The sequence below is a fragment of the Syngnathus typhle genome, linkage group LG17 (genome assembly GCF_033458585.1).
Source record: "Syngnathus typhle isolate RoL2023-S1 ecotype Sweden linkage group LG17, RoL_Styp_1.0, whole genome shotgun sequence".
Lineage (NCBI taxonomy): Eukaryota > Metazoa > Chordata > Actinopteri > Syngnathiformes > Syngnathidae > Syngnathus > Syngnathus typhle.
This window is the reverse complement of record NC_083754.1, coordinates 6,738,062-6,755,646: the sequence shown is the minus strand read 5'-3', so window position 1 is coordinate 6,755,646 and position 17,585 is coordinate 6,738,062. Positions and strand designations below refer to the sequence as shown.

Sequence of the window (17,585 nt, the reverse complement as noted above, 5' to 3'; positions counted from 1 at the left end):
ACATCTCCCGTCCAGATACAAAATGAGAAGTCTACAAAACTGTGGAACAACTAGAGGTCCCCTTTGATAAACTCCAGGATATTTTTTTAAAGAAACACATAATGCCACTATTTTTACCAATTAAACCACAGGTGTCAAACTCAAGGCCCGGGGGCCAGGTACGGGCCGCCACATCATTTTTATGTGGCCCGCGAAGACAAATTGTGCATCAAATTCGTGTCATTACTAGAATTGCAAATTGTCTTACTTTTAATATCTTTTTTTTTTTTAAATATATGACCAGTTTTTACTCGTCTGATCCGAAAACGAGTTATTTGTCAGTTTGTTTTGTAGCTGTATATAATATGAGGTGCTCATATATTTATTTGGGTTGACAGTCATAATGGTCCTCCGAAAGAAGCTATGACTACAATGCGGCCCGCCGAAAAAATGAGTTTGACACCCCTGTATTAAACTAATACAAAAAAGATGTGCCGCCCCCTAGCAAGATTAAGCAATTTAGATTAATGCGATTAATTATTAATTGTCTTGATCGATTAACGCGATTAATTAATAATACACCATAAATGAATTAGAATATTTTATTAATTAAAAAAAATTTAATCTCACGATTGACATTCATGCAAACCTTTGACCCTTTTCACGTTACGCATTTTCTGAAAGGCACAGTTGTCATTAACACACAGCAACGATAGCTCGATTAACGCGGGAGTCCAAAATGATTTTTAAGATATGATGAAAATACAGTCGAGGGGCTTAGTACATGTTGTAAAGCCGTGCTTCGCGTCGCTTATGCATTGACATGTCCACCTCGCGCTTTTATGCAGAGCCCACACAATCTATCTCAGCTTCACGCCGAGTGAATTTACTCTCCAAACGCCTACCATGTGTGTATTTTTAAACATCCAAAGCGCAGCAGCCATTCAACACGGCACAAAGAGTGGAGGGAGGCTCCAACTGGCAGGTGTTCAGTGGAGCCCGGTCACCTGTGTGGGTGCCCGGGACGCGGTGTGGGCAAGGAGAACGGCGGCGTTGCTCACCCTCTGTTACACGAGCTATTATTCGCCCTGGGCAAAAAATAAAGTCTCGCTGTCTGAGCTTTGATCAATGATGCGTTTCGCCTCTCTGAAACATTCCACGCCTGCGTCCGCGACGCCCACTCAAGGTCTATAAATAAAAACCGTGAGCCCGATCCTTGGCCTGGCGCCTTCCGTCTCGTCAAGAGGTTGGCAGAGCGACCGGCGGAACCTACTTGTGCCAGATGAGGCGAAAGCATCTCGTTATTCTTTGTTTAAATAATCATCAGGACTGTGCGCTCATCATGAAAAATTGTGGTTACGGCTTGGGCTGAACGATTTTCGAAAAACAAATGAACACTTGTGGTCATCCCGACTTCGGGATTCGAAAATGACGTCGTGGAATTAATCATTACCTTTGAGAATTGACCGGAAGGAGATATGACAACTCGGGTTGCAAATTCAATAAACATGCAAATCCATCTTAACAAATGACCCCTTAAAGGCCACGCAAAGGAGTTGTGTGGAAGTAGGTTGAATTACTGCTGAGGAGAGTTATTTTCTTTCCTCCCAGGGGTGGACACAAATGTAGGACATGCGAGGAAGCTCTTGTATAAATGGACTAAGGACAGGGGAGGACAAGAGTGCAAAGTGCTTCGCTCTGGAGGTCAACATGATCTTGGAGTTCATCTCCACCGCGGCGGAGAATACATTCGGGATCCGAGAGTCCTCGGATTGACTGATGGATCTCGCGGTGGGAGGTTGAATCGTCATGTTTGCCGGAAGAAAAAACAACAGGAAGAACAATGCTTCCTATTTTTAGGTCCTCTGCTCGGAAAAGAGGGGGAGTCCTTGAGAGAGAGAGAGAGAGAGAGAGAGAGAGAAATGAGCAGCAAGAAGAGGAGATGTTAAGTAGAGAATGACACATGCACGGATGTCTTTGCCATGCCGGAAGGTGACCCAGATGCAAGAAAATGCCAAGGCCAAGCATGTCAAACGTCTTTCGGGAGAACCGGCCCTGCCATGTGCTTCATAAACGAGCAAAGCAGCGCTAATGGCGTCCGACCTTAGCATTAACTGCTCAATTCTAAGATGTATTTCATCAACAAGGCAACTGTGGAATTCACAAAAGTGTCCTGAAAATATTTGCGTTATCTAAAGCGTGCCTACTACTGCGAACAGAAGGTCCGGAGGGGCTAATTAGGGAGTCTTTCCTGTAAATATACGTGTCACCTAGCGAGTGCATCGAGTTCCTGTGGTCAAGGCTGAACTGGCCATCTGGCGCCCAGGGCTGACCTGCCTCTTGGGCTAATGTGACCCGATTTTATTTCTTTATTTTCTTGACCTAACTGGCCCAAATGGTGCCACGAACCGATCCAGGAAGATTTTTATTTTTACATTGCAGTGTAAAGCCTTGTTTGAACATGTTCTATTTACCGGGCATAGGCTGAAGATTATAAAGAACCAACTGTTTGTACGGAATGTCATGAAAGATTAGCGCTATTAGCATTAAGCCGCGCTTCCATCATAGCCAGGAGCACACATGAAGATCTACTTGATAAAACTAGAAAAACAGTATGTAACAAGCACTTGTTTTCAAGATGGAATGTCTTCAACAATTGGATTATTCATTTTTTAGTCCACGAGAACAATGCTACAAAACTGAGACGTAATACAGCTAATATTTCAAAACAACAACATCCTAATTCTGCTCAGAACAAAAGGTCAGCGTGTAGCATAGAACACCTTCGGTATGTTACACACGGAGTGGAGGAAAAAACCAAAAATCAATACTCCTGCAATTCTGTTGCAGAGATGATAAATCTTTTCCCACTAAAGTGATCTCAAACTGCTCTACCTTCAGTCTGTCACGTGCTGATTTTTTTTATTTTTTTTTATTCTGAATTGCCGTGCAGTCGTATGTTCACCTCTCTATTCTTCATTACTAATTAGGCGCTGACCCGGAACGTAACCTTAACTCGGACAAATGATTGCCAGATAATCTGATTAGCGAACGAGAGAACAAAAACAGCAACTGGGAGCATCATAATCCTTTAAGATTATCAGCGGTGTGCAAATGTTGCAGGAAGACGTTTCCGCACTCGCAGCCGAAGCGAAAATAATAACTGCACTCCGTTTTATTGATTTTACATTTGCCTCCCAAGCAGCTGCCACATTAGCGCCATTTTCTTATTTCTCCACAAAATAAAACTGTCAATCAAAACACTGATATCCTTGGACCCAGATTACAAGCGGCTGCCATTTGCAGGCGGCGGCACCGCTAATTGAAATTCATCGGCGGCGACCTTTTTTCAGGCGGCTTGCATTCCGCATTTACCTTGATTCACATAAGCCGGCTGCCACCGATAACGGGGCGAGATTGCGAGACCAAGATGGACGCAAGAATGCGTGTGTGCTGCAGATAGGCTCATTAAATGATAAGGACAGATGGGAGGGGAGGAGGGGGGTGGGGGCTTTAAAAGAAGTGCCGCGGAACTCATCAGGTAGTTTGCAAGTGATTATGCCAGCAAAGAGAAGTTTTTAAACAGACATCACACACTAAAATGACTCAAAGAATCTACATGAATATATGATAATAGAATTGTTCTCAAAGAACAGGTTTTTTTCTGGGGGGGGGGCGCAGTTTTAAATCTGGTTTCAAAAGCATTTACACTACAAACTATAGTTCTGTTTGTGTCTCATTCCAGTTACTTGCAGCATCGCAGCTAAATGCTGATGCACCATGTTCACTTTGAACTCTGGGATCCATTTATTGACTAAGGTGTAAAGTTAATTTATCTATTAATTAATTTATTTATATATATTGTTTAATTTTTAAAATCTTTATTTTTTTTAATATATTTCTTTTTTCTTTTATTTATTAATTATTGATGGGTCATACCTTAAATAATTTCAGTTCCCTGACTTTTCTGGACAACAAACAGCAAGCAGCCTTGATTTTGGGGGAATCCCCAGGGTGAGAATTTTTATACAGCACCCCTTATTGGATCACAACATATTCATTAGGTTGCACGAAAGGAAGCATCTGCAGCATTTCTACTTAATATACATTGACGCAATTTTTTATTTATTCTCCTGGTTCAAGGGCAGTTGAATAAAACACAAGACTAACCCGATAGGCGATATCGGAACATGCTGTGATTATCACTCGCCAAGGGCGCAGACAGAATTTTTACATACGGAATATACAAAACAAGAGAAAAAAAAAAAAAAAAACCTCTCTGGGGAATTTTCTGTAGTTTTGAATGATAATGATGAGCTCCTGAAAGAAACATGAATCCAGCATTGAGCCTCATGCAAGCAAGCAGTCAGTCCAGAGTTGTTATTGTGTATGTCTGTGTGCAGAGGTGGTCTGAAGGACAGCTACGTGAGTGCCACTGCAAAGTGACTCATCCCCGCTTTAGTTCTGCACGAACGGCGTGAAAATGTAGAGAGGCCTGATGGGAACGTGATGAGGTGGGAGGAGGAGGAACGTGGGCATTGCAAAGGTGGACCTTTTTCAGGACATACCCGGTCGACACAGGTGAAGCTTTGAAGACAACACATTTTTTATTTTTACCAGTGCATTTGTTTTCTGTTTAAAATATGAAATGCATAAATAAAATACCGGGCATATTGGGAAAAATAAATAGTTAAAAATAGTCAAAAAATAACGTTGTGATTCCTCTTTTGTTCTTGAAAGTGACACATCTGCGATTGCGAGCGGGGATAGTAAGAATATCTCAGCGTTGGGAACAAAAGAGCCAAAGTAAGGACAGTAGATTGAGGTTTTGTTGAAACATGCGGGCTGTTTATTTATAGAACACGCAAGGAGCGAGTTTCATTGGGACAACCACGTCACTATTATTTTGCCACTTATAGTAGTAATATTTAGTTGATAATTGATTTAATTACTTCATTCTTTGTCATATCCTAATCGCATTTTGCCACTTGCTGTTGTCTGAAAATGTATTTATCTTAAGCAATTTCTTTTTTGATTTGATCTCAAAATATCCCGTGCCAGAGTAGCAAAGCAGCCCCAAAACATAAGCCCCGCCCCCTGCCTCCATTGACAAAATATTATACGGCTGCAGAGAAAAACGAAAGCAACGTAAAACCTTTGAAATCCGGATTCTATTCTCCTCTGTCTTTTCTTATTGTTGATACCCAGAACTACGTGCAACGACCTTGTGTATGAATGGCGAGGAACATTCGGTGACAAAAACACAAAGTGGCATGCAGATGAGAAGCCCGCTCAAGGTCTGTCTACCGCACGTCACTCAAGGCCGTCGCCTCATGGCCCGATGATTAGTATTCACAGTGTTTTCACTCTCGCCTCATGCCGCGCTCGGCGAGGCCCCCCTCAAGCTTTGCAGATGTGGCTGAGCGTGTAGATGCGTGTTCGAGTGTGTCGGGGAAAAACAGGTGCGCGACTCCCCGTTCGCCTGCGTTTGTTGACATAGTTTGTGTCCGTGAGGAGAATGCTTATGTGTGCGTGGGGTTTTGTTGCTTAAGATATGGGACTAAGCATGCACATGGACATCCCCCCCCCCCCGGAGGTGCAGCCCCAATTACAGCCGCCACTTAACGCTGCAGCCTTCGGAGACACTCACGGTCTTCATTTGCGTCTTTGCACAGCGCTGACACTTTGGATGATCCGCCCACTCGTTTGCAAAAACAAGGCAGGGGATAGCAAATGGAATGAATAACAAAAAAAAAAAAGGGATGGAGGAGAGTCGAGCAAGTGGGGGTTGTTATTGTTTTTGCAGAGATGGAGGGAAGTAAGGTTAAGTCGATGTACATTGAAATAAGAATGCAAGCTGTGTTATGATTCTTCCATGTAAGGGTATGTTATGCCAACATGTTTTTAGGAAGTGAACCATCCAGGGTTTAACCAGCCAAAGCGTTCACATATGCTTTGAGTTTGTCCTCATTCTCCCTCGTCTTTGCACAGCCGTCATTTATCAAAATCCACTTCCAGCCGGCGAGGAGAGCCGATCCAATTTCCCGCCGTCAACGCCACATAAGTGATGCAAGGAAGCGGCAAGGCAGCTATCAGTCAAAAGCATCTTGCAACCTCCAGCCTCCCCTCCCCTGACCGTACGATATTGATTTGGACCGACAAGAGTTGTGATGGCCGGGACACGCCTCGGTGTGATTGGCGCATACGTTGTGTCAGAGCGGCCGTTGATCCTCTCGCGGGATGGGGTCAAACTGCGACATGCTGTATTGATAGAGCGCTTGAGCACGAACACGTCGCCATGCGGCCTAACGTGACTGGAGTGGACTATTGGGAAGTGATGGGAAATTTTGATTAGAGCTTAATAAGAAGGAATTGGCGAGCGAACATGACAAAAACGGCCATTGGCAGGTTACGCCAGGACAGCTTGACGCAAGGACATGCAAAATGTACCCGCCGCCATCCTTCCCCACTCTCACTTCCTTCTAAGCTTTTTTTGTTGTATTTTTCATTCTTCCTCGAGACCCGCTCGTCATCGTGATGATCCCCAAATTTATTTCCTGCCGTTTATTCTCACGCCGTCTCTTTAAAAGGTCTTCAAAATAAGTGGAAAATGAATCTAATTAAAGTGTCGAGGTTTCCACCCGTAAAAAAAGTCTCATATTATTTTTCAGTAAGGGTCCTTGAGAATTCTCAGCCGTGCCCACCCAACTTGGTGTCGATTAGTTCAACTTACTTCAATAACAAAAAAATCAAGTAGGGTTTAAACATTCCCCAATACACACTTACCGCACATTTCACAACAAAACAAAAAGTGATTTGGAGTCTGGAGCTGAAAGCCTGGAAGACATCACGCTGCCTTCCAAGCGACCACCATCACCCCTCCTCCCGGCACTCCCTAATCCGCCAAAGCCCCAACACATATTTAAGATATTCTCAAGACTGACTGGCGCGAGCGTCGATGGAATGTTTAAGCGACATGCTCGCGCATGTTACCTACTGCGTGGTATGAGCAGCCTCCGCTTCGGGGACATTTCAGCTTTGCTGTTTTCATTTTTTTGTGGGACAACGTCCCAGTTGTGTGGAAGAGGAAATCCTGAATTATGTCTGAGAGCCTGAGGGCAACTTACACCTGGACTATTCTGAACACAAGACCTTTAAAGCTAAGAATCTGTGCCAGACTTCATTGGAATCATCGTTGATTGCTTCATTTGGTTCGTTTGCTAGCTTGATGGAGGTCAATGATGACATTTGCAAAACCCGACAATTCCATCGCATCCACGAAAAGCAGTTTGTCGTTGTCGCCCGGGCCATCTGCGTGGCAAACAAGACAAATGGCGCCATCTGCGAATTCCTCGCCAAGTTTGCGCACGTGTCGCTCGTCGATACATTTACATACACGACCGGTGGTGCCAACGCGGGCCTGGCTGTGATTTGCATGGATTTTTCTCCAAGGGAGTCAAACTGGCCCCCAGTACGGAAATGATGCGACGCTGCGACAATGTGAGATTCAGCGTCAGGGGAGGGGGGTGGGAGCAGCTGGCTGCAAACCCCATGCGCTACACACAAGCTGTCCCTGTCAGAAGATCACTTCTTCCAAAGGACGACTGTTCTTTAGAATCTTCTATGAGTCGGCTCTCACTTCTGACCCGCTAAGGCATAAATCCAAACAAGCATGTCACTCGCACGGTTTCCTTCCTTCCTATAAAATTCTCAGGCCATTAATAGATCCCATAATTTCGACTCTAGCGGCGCCGAAGGTCTCGCGCATCCAATTTCCTTCGCTGACATCACTTCCTGCAGCCACCGTGACTCCGACTCGACCACACGCATACACGACCCGTCCGCGCTCATTTGTCACGCTCTTAACCCACACTCTCCATTTTGATCCGTCAGTCAGAATGACACGCTACGCTTGTCGCTAGACCGACAGAACAGAAGAGGTTCTGTTTATAACGGCAAGACTGAATTATTCAATGATAGCTCCTGAAGTGTTACAATTGTGACGAAGAGCGTGAACGTAAATGATCCAACCTTGATGCACCGCATTACTGAATTAGCTGCTTTAGACCAATAGTGTATTGATATTTTCTTTTTTTTTTTAGAGCCAATCATTCAATCTTTTCATTCCGTGGAACTGGTTTTGATGGACGCAAGTTATTTCAACTTCGGTCACAGGTCGTTGGCTTTAAAGCACAGTTTCGTTTCCCCGCCAGTCGCTCGGCGCTCAATAAAATACCCAGGAAAAATAAAGGCAGTGAATACAAGTGCCGTATGTTTGAAGAGCAGTAAAAAACAAGCCGCAGAGAAGCCAGGTGGAACGGCAGATTGTCGTTCTCATCCATCACAACCTTGTTGGTCTTGTCCGCAGTCATCAAAACTATCTCGAGCGGATAAAATCAAAGAGGAATCATTCAATGACAAAATACTATCCGGGAACAGTCAAGGCTATCCCAAAGTCATCTTCCAATCAAACCCAAGTGCTCGTCACTTTTCATCAGATTGGTGTCTGACCGAACCTCTCTGACTGCGTCACAATTTGACACCTAAAATAATCAGTTCAATGTCAAGTCATGATCCTCTAAGGGAATAAAAGACAAGGAAGGATTAAGCTAGCAGTGTTTAGCAATCCCACGATACTAATTATAACCCTTCTTGAGGACAATTTAACTGCATCGAAGGTCGAGTTAAAATAGGGAGCCGGGCCTCCAAATAGCCACAATCTAATGACTTAATCTACGAAATCTCCAACTGCTGTGCCAAGGCGTGTTTTCTAAAAATATGTACCTTCCTTGCGGGTTCCATTAGCTGAAATTAAAATTCAGGTAAAGAGCTCCTTTTCCCAAGGAACCCCCGTGATAGACCAAGTGATGCGTGGATCGATGCTCTTTCCAATTCTCATCATCTGATATTATTATACGCTATGTAATCAATTACAGAGTTAGGATTGGACGCAAGTCATGCGGGAGGGACACAATGTTCCAAATCCCGTCTTTCCAAAAACTGCCATTGTTTGCCACTTATCACATTCGACAACAGATGTCTTTTTCCGGCGAAGTCAAACTCCGGCATGTGATTTCTGAAAGAGTCACCTCCAATCTGAGGCAAGCCATGCGTCCTTTTGACCTGATTCACTCTGTCAGTGCTCTTACTAAGCATCCAAGTATGTTCCTCACATGATGACTATACACATTTGGGCTCCAGCCCATCAGATGAGGTCATGAATGTGAAGTATGAGTCGTATGCACTCCCGCGCAAGGGAGGCAAGACGGAAGATACGACCTCAGACGGGGAAAGACGATAACCGTGAGATCATTATTGATCTAGGTTCCTAATGGGGTGAGGCTGGATTGCACACTTCTTCCATCTCTTTGGAGCTGGGGGAACTGTGGGAATTCCGGCTTTAACCGGGAGGAAGGAAGAAGAAGGGCGGAGAAATGAGACGTGGCCGCTTGATGATTTTGGGACATTCTGAGGGCGATGCTGTCATCACTAAATTAGTAGTTTGTGTGCCGGGATGTGCTCGGAATCGGTCGCCGGAAACCAGTCTGGAATCGCCGCCCACTGTCGGCATTACATAACGGGGCCGCGATTCAGACGGACGCAATGTCTGAACTCAATCATGCAGATCTTAACAAAACAATGACTTTAAATTTATGCAGATTTTATTAGCCATGTTAAAAGTCGGGTGAGTTGGCGACATTGGAGCGGCAGTGGCACGTTGCGCATGCTGATGTTTTTGCCCAAACATGTTTGTTGGAGGGCGCGAGAGCTGTCACCACGAGAACCCAATTATGAGTCTATCTAAGAAGTGAGCGTCGGCCGCTGCAGAACAAACTCTGATCAGAGTGGGCCGGAATACAAGAGCGGCGTTGTACTTAGAAGGACGCTGACTCGTCATTGCAGTCTTTTTGCCGCTCTCTGCTTATTTTTGGACCACATCAAGTTAATGATCCTCAACCAACAGCCAGTATACACCCCTAGATACATTATGCAAATCTGCTTCTCACCAAAACTTTAATGGGTCCTCCCGAGAACCAGCCCTCGTACAAAAATTGGATTCTGTTTGCTCCTCTTTACATAGACTTAGGTGAAAAAGATCCTCACGATGACAAAGTACGAGACATGCTTGAATAGCAATCACTCCACAACAACCAATTAAAAGGAAATCACAGTTCTAATGAAAAAGCTCTCGGCACATCAAGCTTTATTGGACTCCACTTTTCTAATGTGCACAGCTTTATTGGACAACAATAAATAATGGTCAGTACGGAAAATAATGCACTGTGATGACTTATAGTCAGAGTAGTTTTAATCCACGTACTTGACTTTAGTATTTTTGTTAAAGAGTAAGGCTACTTTAGCTCAGTTACATTGACGAACCACCGACGGAACTACGACGGACATTTAATTCCTTTTGACCAATCAAACGGAGCCGGGTAGTCACATGACCACACGCAGTACACGTAATCAACCTTTTGAAAGTGTAGTAAAAATATGCAAATTAACGGATGGGCTGTGGAAAATAGCAGCTTCCGTCACGCGCAGTGTCCAAAATGTCGACAATATCAGAGTGCAAGATTCCCACTTGGAGCTTGAGAAACTTAAAAAAGATGTTGCAAGATGTTATACTCAGAGGAATAAAACCAGCAGGGTCGACCGCAGCACGCGAATACAAAATGAAGTTTTGAAGTCTGTGCCATTCCCACTACAGAAAGGCTTGCACGCATTCAAAAGGAGCAGAGTGAAAAAGCAAAGCACAAATCATAAACAGCAACTCACATTTTGGATTAAGGAAAGAGATGTCAACATTGCTGATAAATGTAACCGCATGTCAAAGTGCAAAGGAATCACATTACTTTTAATTACATAATTGAAAGAGTCTGCCTGGTGTTCCGTTTCACTTGAGTAACCAAAGAAAGTTGATTGAAGACCATTTCTTTATTTTTTTAAACTCTAAAGTGAATTTTGTTCTATTTGACGTTCATGCACTATTTATGGAATAAATAAAACAGGTTACGCACTCGTTATTCAAGAACGGAGTGCTTATTTTCCACCAAGTAATTATTCTATTCTATTTGGCTCCTCTCACCAATGTGGTTCCTTCTGCAACTGGACCGCAGCAACACTCATGCTAGCTGGTGTCACCTTGAGACTTCATTTGAGCCAACCAACCTTCATGATGCCGCAAGGTGTGTTCGCTCCTCCCTGGCTCCTCTCCGTGGACGGATCCCGGCTGCGAACGCCTACCGTCGGGCTGCTCAGTTCCCGGTACCGGCCGTTGCTGTACACTCCATCGGCTCCGAAGCTCCGGGCAGCGTCGGCCGACACCTCCAAGTAGGGCCGGGTGGCCCCGCCTCCACCGCCGCCGAACCCTGCAGCGGCGGAGGCTTGCGTCGACCGGCTCAAGTCCAGAAAATGTCCCGATGGATCCGAAGAAGCGTGGAGCCCCGCCATGGTTCACAGAAGCAGCAACAGCAACACCTCCACGGTTTTGCGGCAGCAGCCCATTTCTGTTTTTTAATCCACAAAAAGGCGACTCGGACTTCGCCTGGTGCCCGAAACAGGGAGCCGGCCGGCCGGTGCCCCCCGCTTCTTCGCTCCTTCACTGCGACAAGCCCGCAACTCGGAAGCGGTCCGGCTTCCGAACCTTCTGGTCCCTATGGGCTGTGCTACTACTCCACTTGTGCTCGTACCGAACCGGCACAGTCTTGTCGTTTGGACCAACATACACTGCACACAACTGGCGTGCATCCGCGGGACAAATTCAAGACTGCGCGGGCACGAGCGCGACGCGAGCACGGTGCCGCGCGTGCCCGTCGACGTAGGCACGCACCATCCTTACCAAGCAAAGTAAAGCAGCTCCATGAACTGTTTAAAATTCTTGACAAATGATCAATGGTGGAACGGAATTGGAATTGGACTTTTAGTTTTCCAGAGGTGAAAAGTATCCACAATCTGTACTTATTTAGGAGGACAGAATTGTGTATTTAAAAATAAAATGCTGGAAGTTGTCCAAAAGTAAAAGCATTCTGGATTATTGCAGCAATCCATATCCCAATATTTTTGTCCGCTGCCATAGCTGCAACACAATTGCATCGTCACTTAAATTTCCAGGACTTAGAGAAAAAAAAAAATCAAGACACAACCACGACTTATTGTAATCAGTCGTGCTAATTACGCTTTAAAGGTCAGACTTATCGACTGGAAGGGCGGGGCGGATATTTAGCGGGTCAAAGGTCGCTTTGCCAGGTTTTCCCCCGAGGCAGGATGCAGGCCTCGATGGTGATAAGTGAATCCATGTGTAGGCTCAACAATATAAACGCGCCGCAATGAATGAAGAGACGTCAGGTCACGTGACGAGAATTATTTTTTGTGTGTGCTCTGGGACAGGAAGAAGCAGACTCTGCCACTCTCTTTCTTGACTCATGCATTATGCATGGTCAGAAATTATTTACGCAAGTGTTGTGCTTTTAAAAGCTCAGCCACTAAATGCCGCACTTTAAAGTCATGAGATGTCCCCTTTAACACGCAAGTTTCAAAATCTTTGGCTTTTTCATCACAAAAGTAGAAATAGTATTTAAGTTTAGGTTATAACAGCATCTCGGTTTCACCGCCTAAGAAATCATCTGGTTCGAACCACAAAGGAGTTTGCGCTGAGTCAGCAGCATAATAAAATATTTTTTTAAGTTTTCCAACAGTTTGAGGTTTGCAGTCGCTTCCTGTAGCGGATGCCTGCCAGCCGGCGCCACTCCCGCTGTCGAACTCTCATCGGGAGGATCTTCTCAGACTGCCATCTAATGGGCCCTCCTCCCCTTCTTGTCTTTCTTCTCCTCCCTCAGCTGGCATGTATTGATGACAGGTGCCTATCGATCACCTGCTAATCCCAACTGGCATCCAAAGAGAAGCAGAGGGAGGGAGCGACGGGGTCACAGGGTCATGCAAGGATTTATCGGCGCAGTGCTGGTTTAATTTGGGGGAAAAAAAAAAGGGGTCAACAATTGATCCACTACTTGTCTTCAATTTGACTTACAATTTGTGGGGTAGAAAATTGGACCGACCCAGGAATCACTTTGAGTTGTTTCATAAAACAATATACACAATTTGACCCAGAAAAATGCGTAAAATTAAACCAAGTAGGGAGTCGGTCCAATTTTTGCTCCATCAGTTTGATTAACTGTGTTTTACTGACACTTAGTGGTAAAACGGAAGAGGCGCAAATCTAAAGAGTGAAGGAAACCCCCCAAATATATATCATTTGACCGTTAGAGGGCAGCAGAGGACTTCAGTGTGAAGCTACTTACGTGTTCTATGCCAATTAAACACTGAAAAAGGGCATTAAACATTTTTACAGGAAGCAGTATATTTGCGTCAAAATACAGCAATAACAAAAAACAAATTCTAGAATTAGACAATATTTACAATAGTAAGTCATCTAAAATAGCCAACCAAATGTTCGTTCTCATGGCCTCTTGTAAATTACTATTTAAAAATGTGCTCACCGACTTATGGTTGATCTGTTTCGAAAGGCAATTATTTGATTTTGAAGAAAAGGGGCTTTCCTCAGACATACACAATGAATACATATAATTACATACACAACTAGATATTTTTACCCAACTTAGTGAAAACTGTTTCATCCGAGCCACCACACTAAAGTTTAAACTTAAAAAATAGAGCGTTTATTTATAAGCGATAGTTCTTTTTTTTTTCTTTCTTTCAATTGTCACTTCACTGCCAATGACAGCTGTTCTGTTGTTTTTTTTCTCTTTTTGGAAAGGCCTCCAAAGCACAGCGACAGAAGACGACAACACCAAGCGTACAAACAACTCAGATTGAGAAAAGAAAATTACACAAAGATCCAACAATGTGTGTTTGTGACGGGAAGGGGAAGGGGCGGCGTTGTTACACATAATGTAATCTATATTCACATACATCTGTTGTGACCAGAACAATGCATTCCTGAGGATGAGGCTACTTATGTCCTTCAGCCACCGATGGACTTGGTGCCATGATTGCGTCGTGACCGTTTACACGTTGGGTTAAAACACGGTGGGTTAGGGTTAGGGTGAGACGTGGGCGAAGGCAAGGCAGGACCGATGAGAAGGTGGGAGGGTGGGGGGTAACCTGAGAGAACAAGCAGGCAGCATTTTTGAAAAGCATCAGACAAAGGTGCCAAGGTGCACCCGGCGAGGTTCCATCATCCGCTGAGCGTGTCACCACTTTTTTGTATGTGCGAGTGTTTGCTGTAACCAGAGGTTTTTGAGTAATGTTCCAGCTTTTTTTGTCAACATTCAGACAACATTCATTAAAAACATAATTTTTTTTTCATACAATAGCATGTTAAAATCAAGTGAACGCATGCACATTGACAATTGAACACTATTGTGTTGTTGTTGTTTTTTAACCAATACTATATAACACTGTCTGCCTTTTGTTTTACATTGCAATCTTGTACAAATACTTATGGACACAAAAAAAACTTGAAAGAAGAAGAGTCACATGCTCTCTCACGCCGACACAATAAAATAAAACCACAACCGTTATGAACATTTCACATTATAGCAATGGAGGGAGAGGGCAAAACAGATGAGATGATTGGAATTGAAACCATGAGCCGGTTGCTCGCTCGCTAGCTCGGTCACGACTGCTGGCCGCCCCAGTGGCTCTCCACAGGCCGTCGTAGCAGCTCCTCCACGTGGCGCGCCACGTCTATGGTGTCGTCCAGGTCGAAATCTCCGTCAGCGTCCAACATGGGTTCACTCCTGGGTGATATTGGTAATTGAAAAATATTGATAGAAAAATCAATTAATCGACAATTTATCAATAACGCGGCGCAGTAACTCACATGGGTGGGTACAAGCCGTAAGCGTGAGGGTGACTGACGGGAGCCGGAGAGGCGCTGTGATCCATGTAGGTGGCGTTACCGCTCGTTGGATCGGGATTGGCCGTTGTAAACCTGTGGAAAAACACGCGCGCACGTGATTCTTAGCGGTCGTCTAAGCAACTCACCACAGCGTGAGTTCCGCGCCCCGCTGCATCATTACGGCAAAGCAGCGGCCGTAGCCAAGCCAGAGCGTCGCTCGGCGGCTAACGAGGCTAACTGTAATGATGAGCGGAGAGCACGCTCGCTCAGGAGCCCCTCGGCATCATTAATTGGCCTCCTCTGACTGTAATTGCTGATCTGTAATGCAAGATCAAATAGCCGATGACGAACGGAAATGGAAGAGGACAACTCACTCAGGCACCACTTGTTTGATTTGCGGCTTCACGTAGCCGTCCACCGCCTTGGCTGCACAGGGAACGGAGAAGCGGCGTCAAAAACGTAGAAAGGAGAAACAAAGGAAGAAGCTACCACGGCAGAAACTTACAGAGGGGAGGGGTGTAATACTTGGAGAAGACGTCGTCCTTGGGCCTGTCGGGGTAGAGGAAGAGGAGGTGGTTGAGATCGCTGATGCGGTCGGCCAGAGAGCGAATGGTAAAGTCTTTGGTTGTGTAGGGCATGAGGTTCCACACCATTCTCTCGCCTGGAAAATGGACCAGAGATGATTTTATTTCAATGGATTTTCTAATGCAGTCCATATCGGCGAGTACGGTACTTTAGCGTCAATGGCGTTTACGGCTAATTGCATCTCCAGTTAATTTTTTGCAGCAGCCTGTAAAGGCAGCAACATAATTGGAGCAAAATGAATTAAGTGGCGGCTGGCAAATGCCTTTTGAGTTCTACCGCAGGCAGTACAATAGCAATATGCCATCAAATATAAAGTGCGTTATAAATAAAATCCATTATTATAATTATAATTCCCTCTAGAAGCAAGACCAGTCAGTGGATTGAAAGTGGTTGTGCGATCTTGAGCGGCCCTCATACCTGCTTTGTTGGGGTTTTCGGCCACCCAGGCGATGGTGACCCCTCCGATCTCAGAGTCGCTAAAGCGCAGGAGGAAAGTGCCGTTGGGTTTGGACATCAGCATGTCTTGAGCCTGCTGCTTGTTTACAAAGCCCAGTATGGCGCTTAAAAGAGAAAGGAGAAAGCGTTAGCCGTGCACAGCTCCGTACCTTTATTGTTTGCGCGTACGCCGGTTGCCATGGAGGAGGCAGACAAAAACTATAGTCAGGAACATGCTGCTTTTTTTTTTTTCTGCGGGCTCCACACTGAGAAAACACGCTCACCCGTCATTCCAGTGCGGCTTGAGATGCTTCTTGGTTAGCTCCATCACGCCGTCAAACCACTGCCAAAACGTGAAGTTCCTGCCAGGCAGACTTTCCTGAGGAGCAGAAGACAACATGAAGCCTTCCTTTGCCACGCCGTGCCGCCGAAACCGAACGAGCTGTAATTGCCATATTGTGTTGGCCGCTTTGTCACACAGAAAACGAGCCACCATCTTTTCACCCAACAGCCATTATGATGACAACGAAGCTCATTTTACATGACTGGAGTGTGGAATTGTACTACAGAGTTGCTAAGCATCACTCAATGGTAAACAAGCAGGCTTCGCAAATGGCTCAGTAATTCCGGGCTGTGGGAAGGGGGAAAAAAAAAAAATCCCTGCGGGAGCGGAGAACACAACAAGTCTTTGTATTGCGGCGGAATCACAAGGAAACTGACTCTGTTAAACTGTGACCAGGTCATGGTCATATTGCGATCGTCTTCGATGCTGGTGCTGCAGCTGCCGAAAGCCTTCTGGGCGAGGAAGACCAGGTTCTCCTCAGAGAGTCCGCGGTTGCTCTGCACCTCCGCCTTGTATTTCATGTTAATGGCTTCGCACAGCTGAGGCCAGAGCACCTTGTCCGGGACCAGGAAAGGCACGCGGCCCTGAGGACAACAGAGTCTTGTTATTACGCAATATTTTAGTTCCATTGAAATACTTGGGAAAAAAAACAACTAATTCTAAAATTAATAATGAACTTAAAAGAAAACTTTTTTTTTTTTTAATTGAAACGGTCGCCACAACATTTTGACCCCGACGAAGGTTTGAAGCCTTGCCATTAGAGATGAGTCATGGCGTTACACGCCACTGCGCACAGCAGGCTATGGTTATCGACAGCGTGTGAAATGTAGACGCTCGCTGTGCCGAGGCAGATCTGAAAATCTTCCCTAAGGCGCCCATGCTGCTGCTGCTGATGTTTTTGTGAAGCGCCCAACCCCCCCACCCCTGCCGCCGACCGCTGAGCGTTACCCGGGTCATGAGCGAGCTTTAAAGTTGGATTGATAGCAGAAGGTTTTCTGATTTTCACCAACCCGCCTTTTGCTTAAAACTACAAAAGCTGGCATTGATCGACTGCATTGATTCTTGTGAGGACGTGGCTTGAAGTAAAAAAAAAAAAAAAAAGAAGTTGCTGAATTGTACATGAGCAAATAGCGGCGCTGGTTAACAATAGATATCAAAAAGGTTTACTCACAGGCTCGGCAAAAGCGTTGTCCCACAGCACCGTCGCCGTGGCATTATTATCTTGGCTCCCGTGGACTATCACCACAACAGGCAGCGATAACGTCTACGGGGACATCAACAAAACCAACAACAAGGTTTTTCTTCAATCTGGATCAAACCCCAAAATCGATGGTCTGCTAGCTCAATGCTAGCACGCAATGAAAAACGCTATAGAAGGGC

The 17,585-nt window shown here is 45.1% G+C and overlaps 1 protein-coding gene across 1 annotated transcript in view; it reads right to left on the bottom strand.

Annotated features, from left to right (window-relative positions):
- LOC133170753 (inactive phospholipase C-like protein 2) overlaps window positions 1–17,585 on the bottom strand; it is a 44,641-nt gene that overhangs the window by 13,097 nt on the left and 13,959 nt on the right. Inside the window, exons 12-20 of the mRNA XM_061303883.1 lie at window positions 17,377–17,469; window positions 16,583–16,789; window positions 16,147–16,241; window positions 15,845–15,987; window positions 15,348–15,503; window positions 15,217–15,268; window positions 14,825–14,935; window positions 14,621–14,741; window positions 11,152–11,436 (exon numbers count right to left, since the gene is read on the bottom strand). Coding sequence (XP_061159867.1) covers window positions 11,152–11,436; window positions 14,621–14,741; window positions 14,825–14,935; window positions 15,217–15,268; window positions 15,348–15,503; window positions 15,845–15,987; window positions 16,147–16,241; window positions 16,583–16,789; window positions 17,377–17,469 — 1,263 coding nt within the window. The remainder of the gene's footprint in view (window positions 1–11,151; window positions 11,437–14,620; window positions 14,742–14,824; window positions 14,936–15,216; window positions 15,269–15,347; window positions 15,504–15,844; window positions 15,988–16,146; window positions 16,242–16,582; window positions 16,790–17,376; window positions 17,470–17,585) is intronic.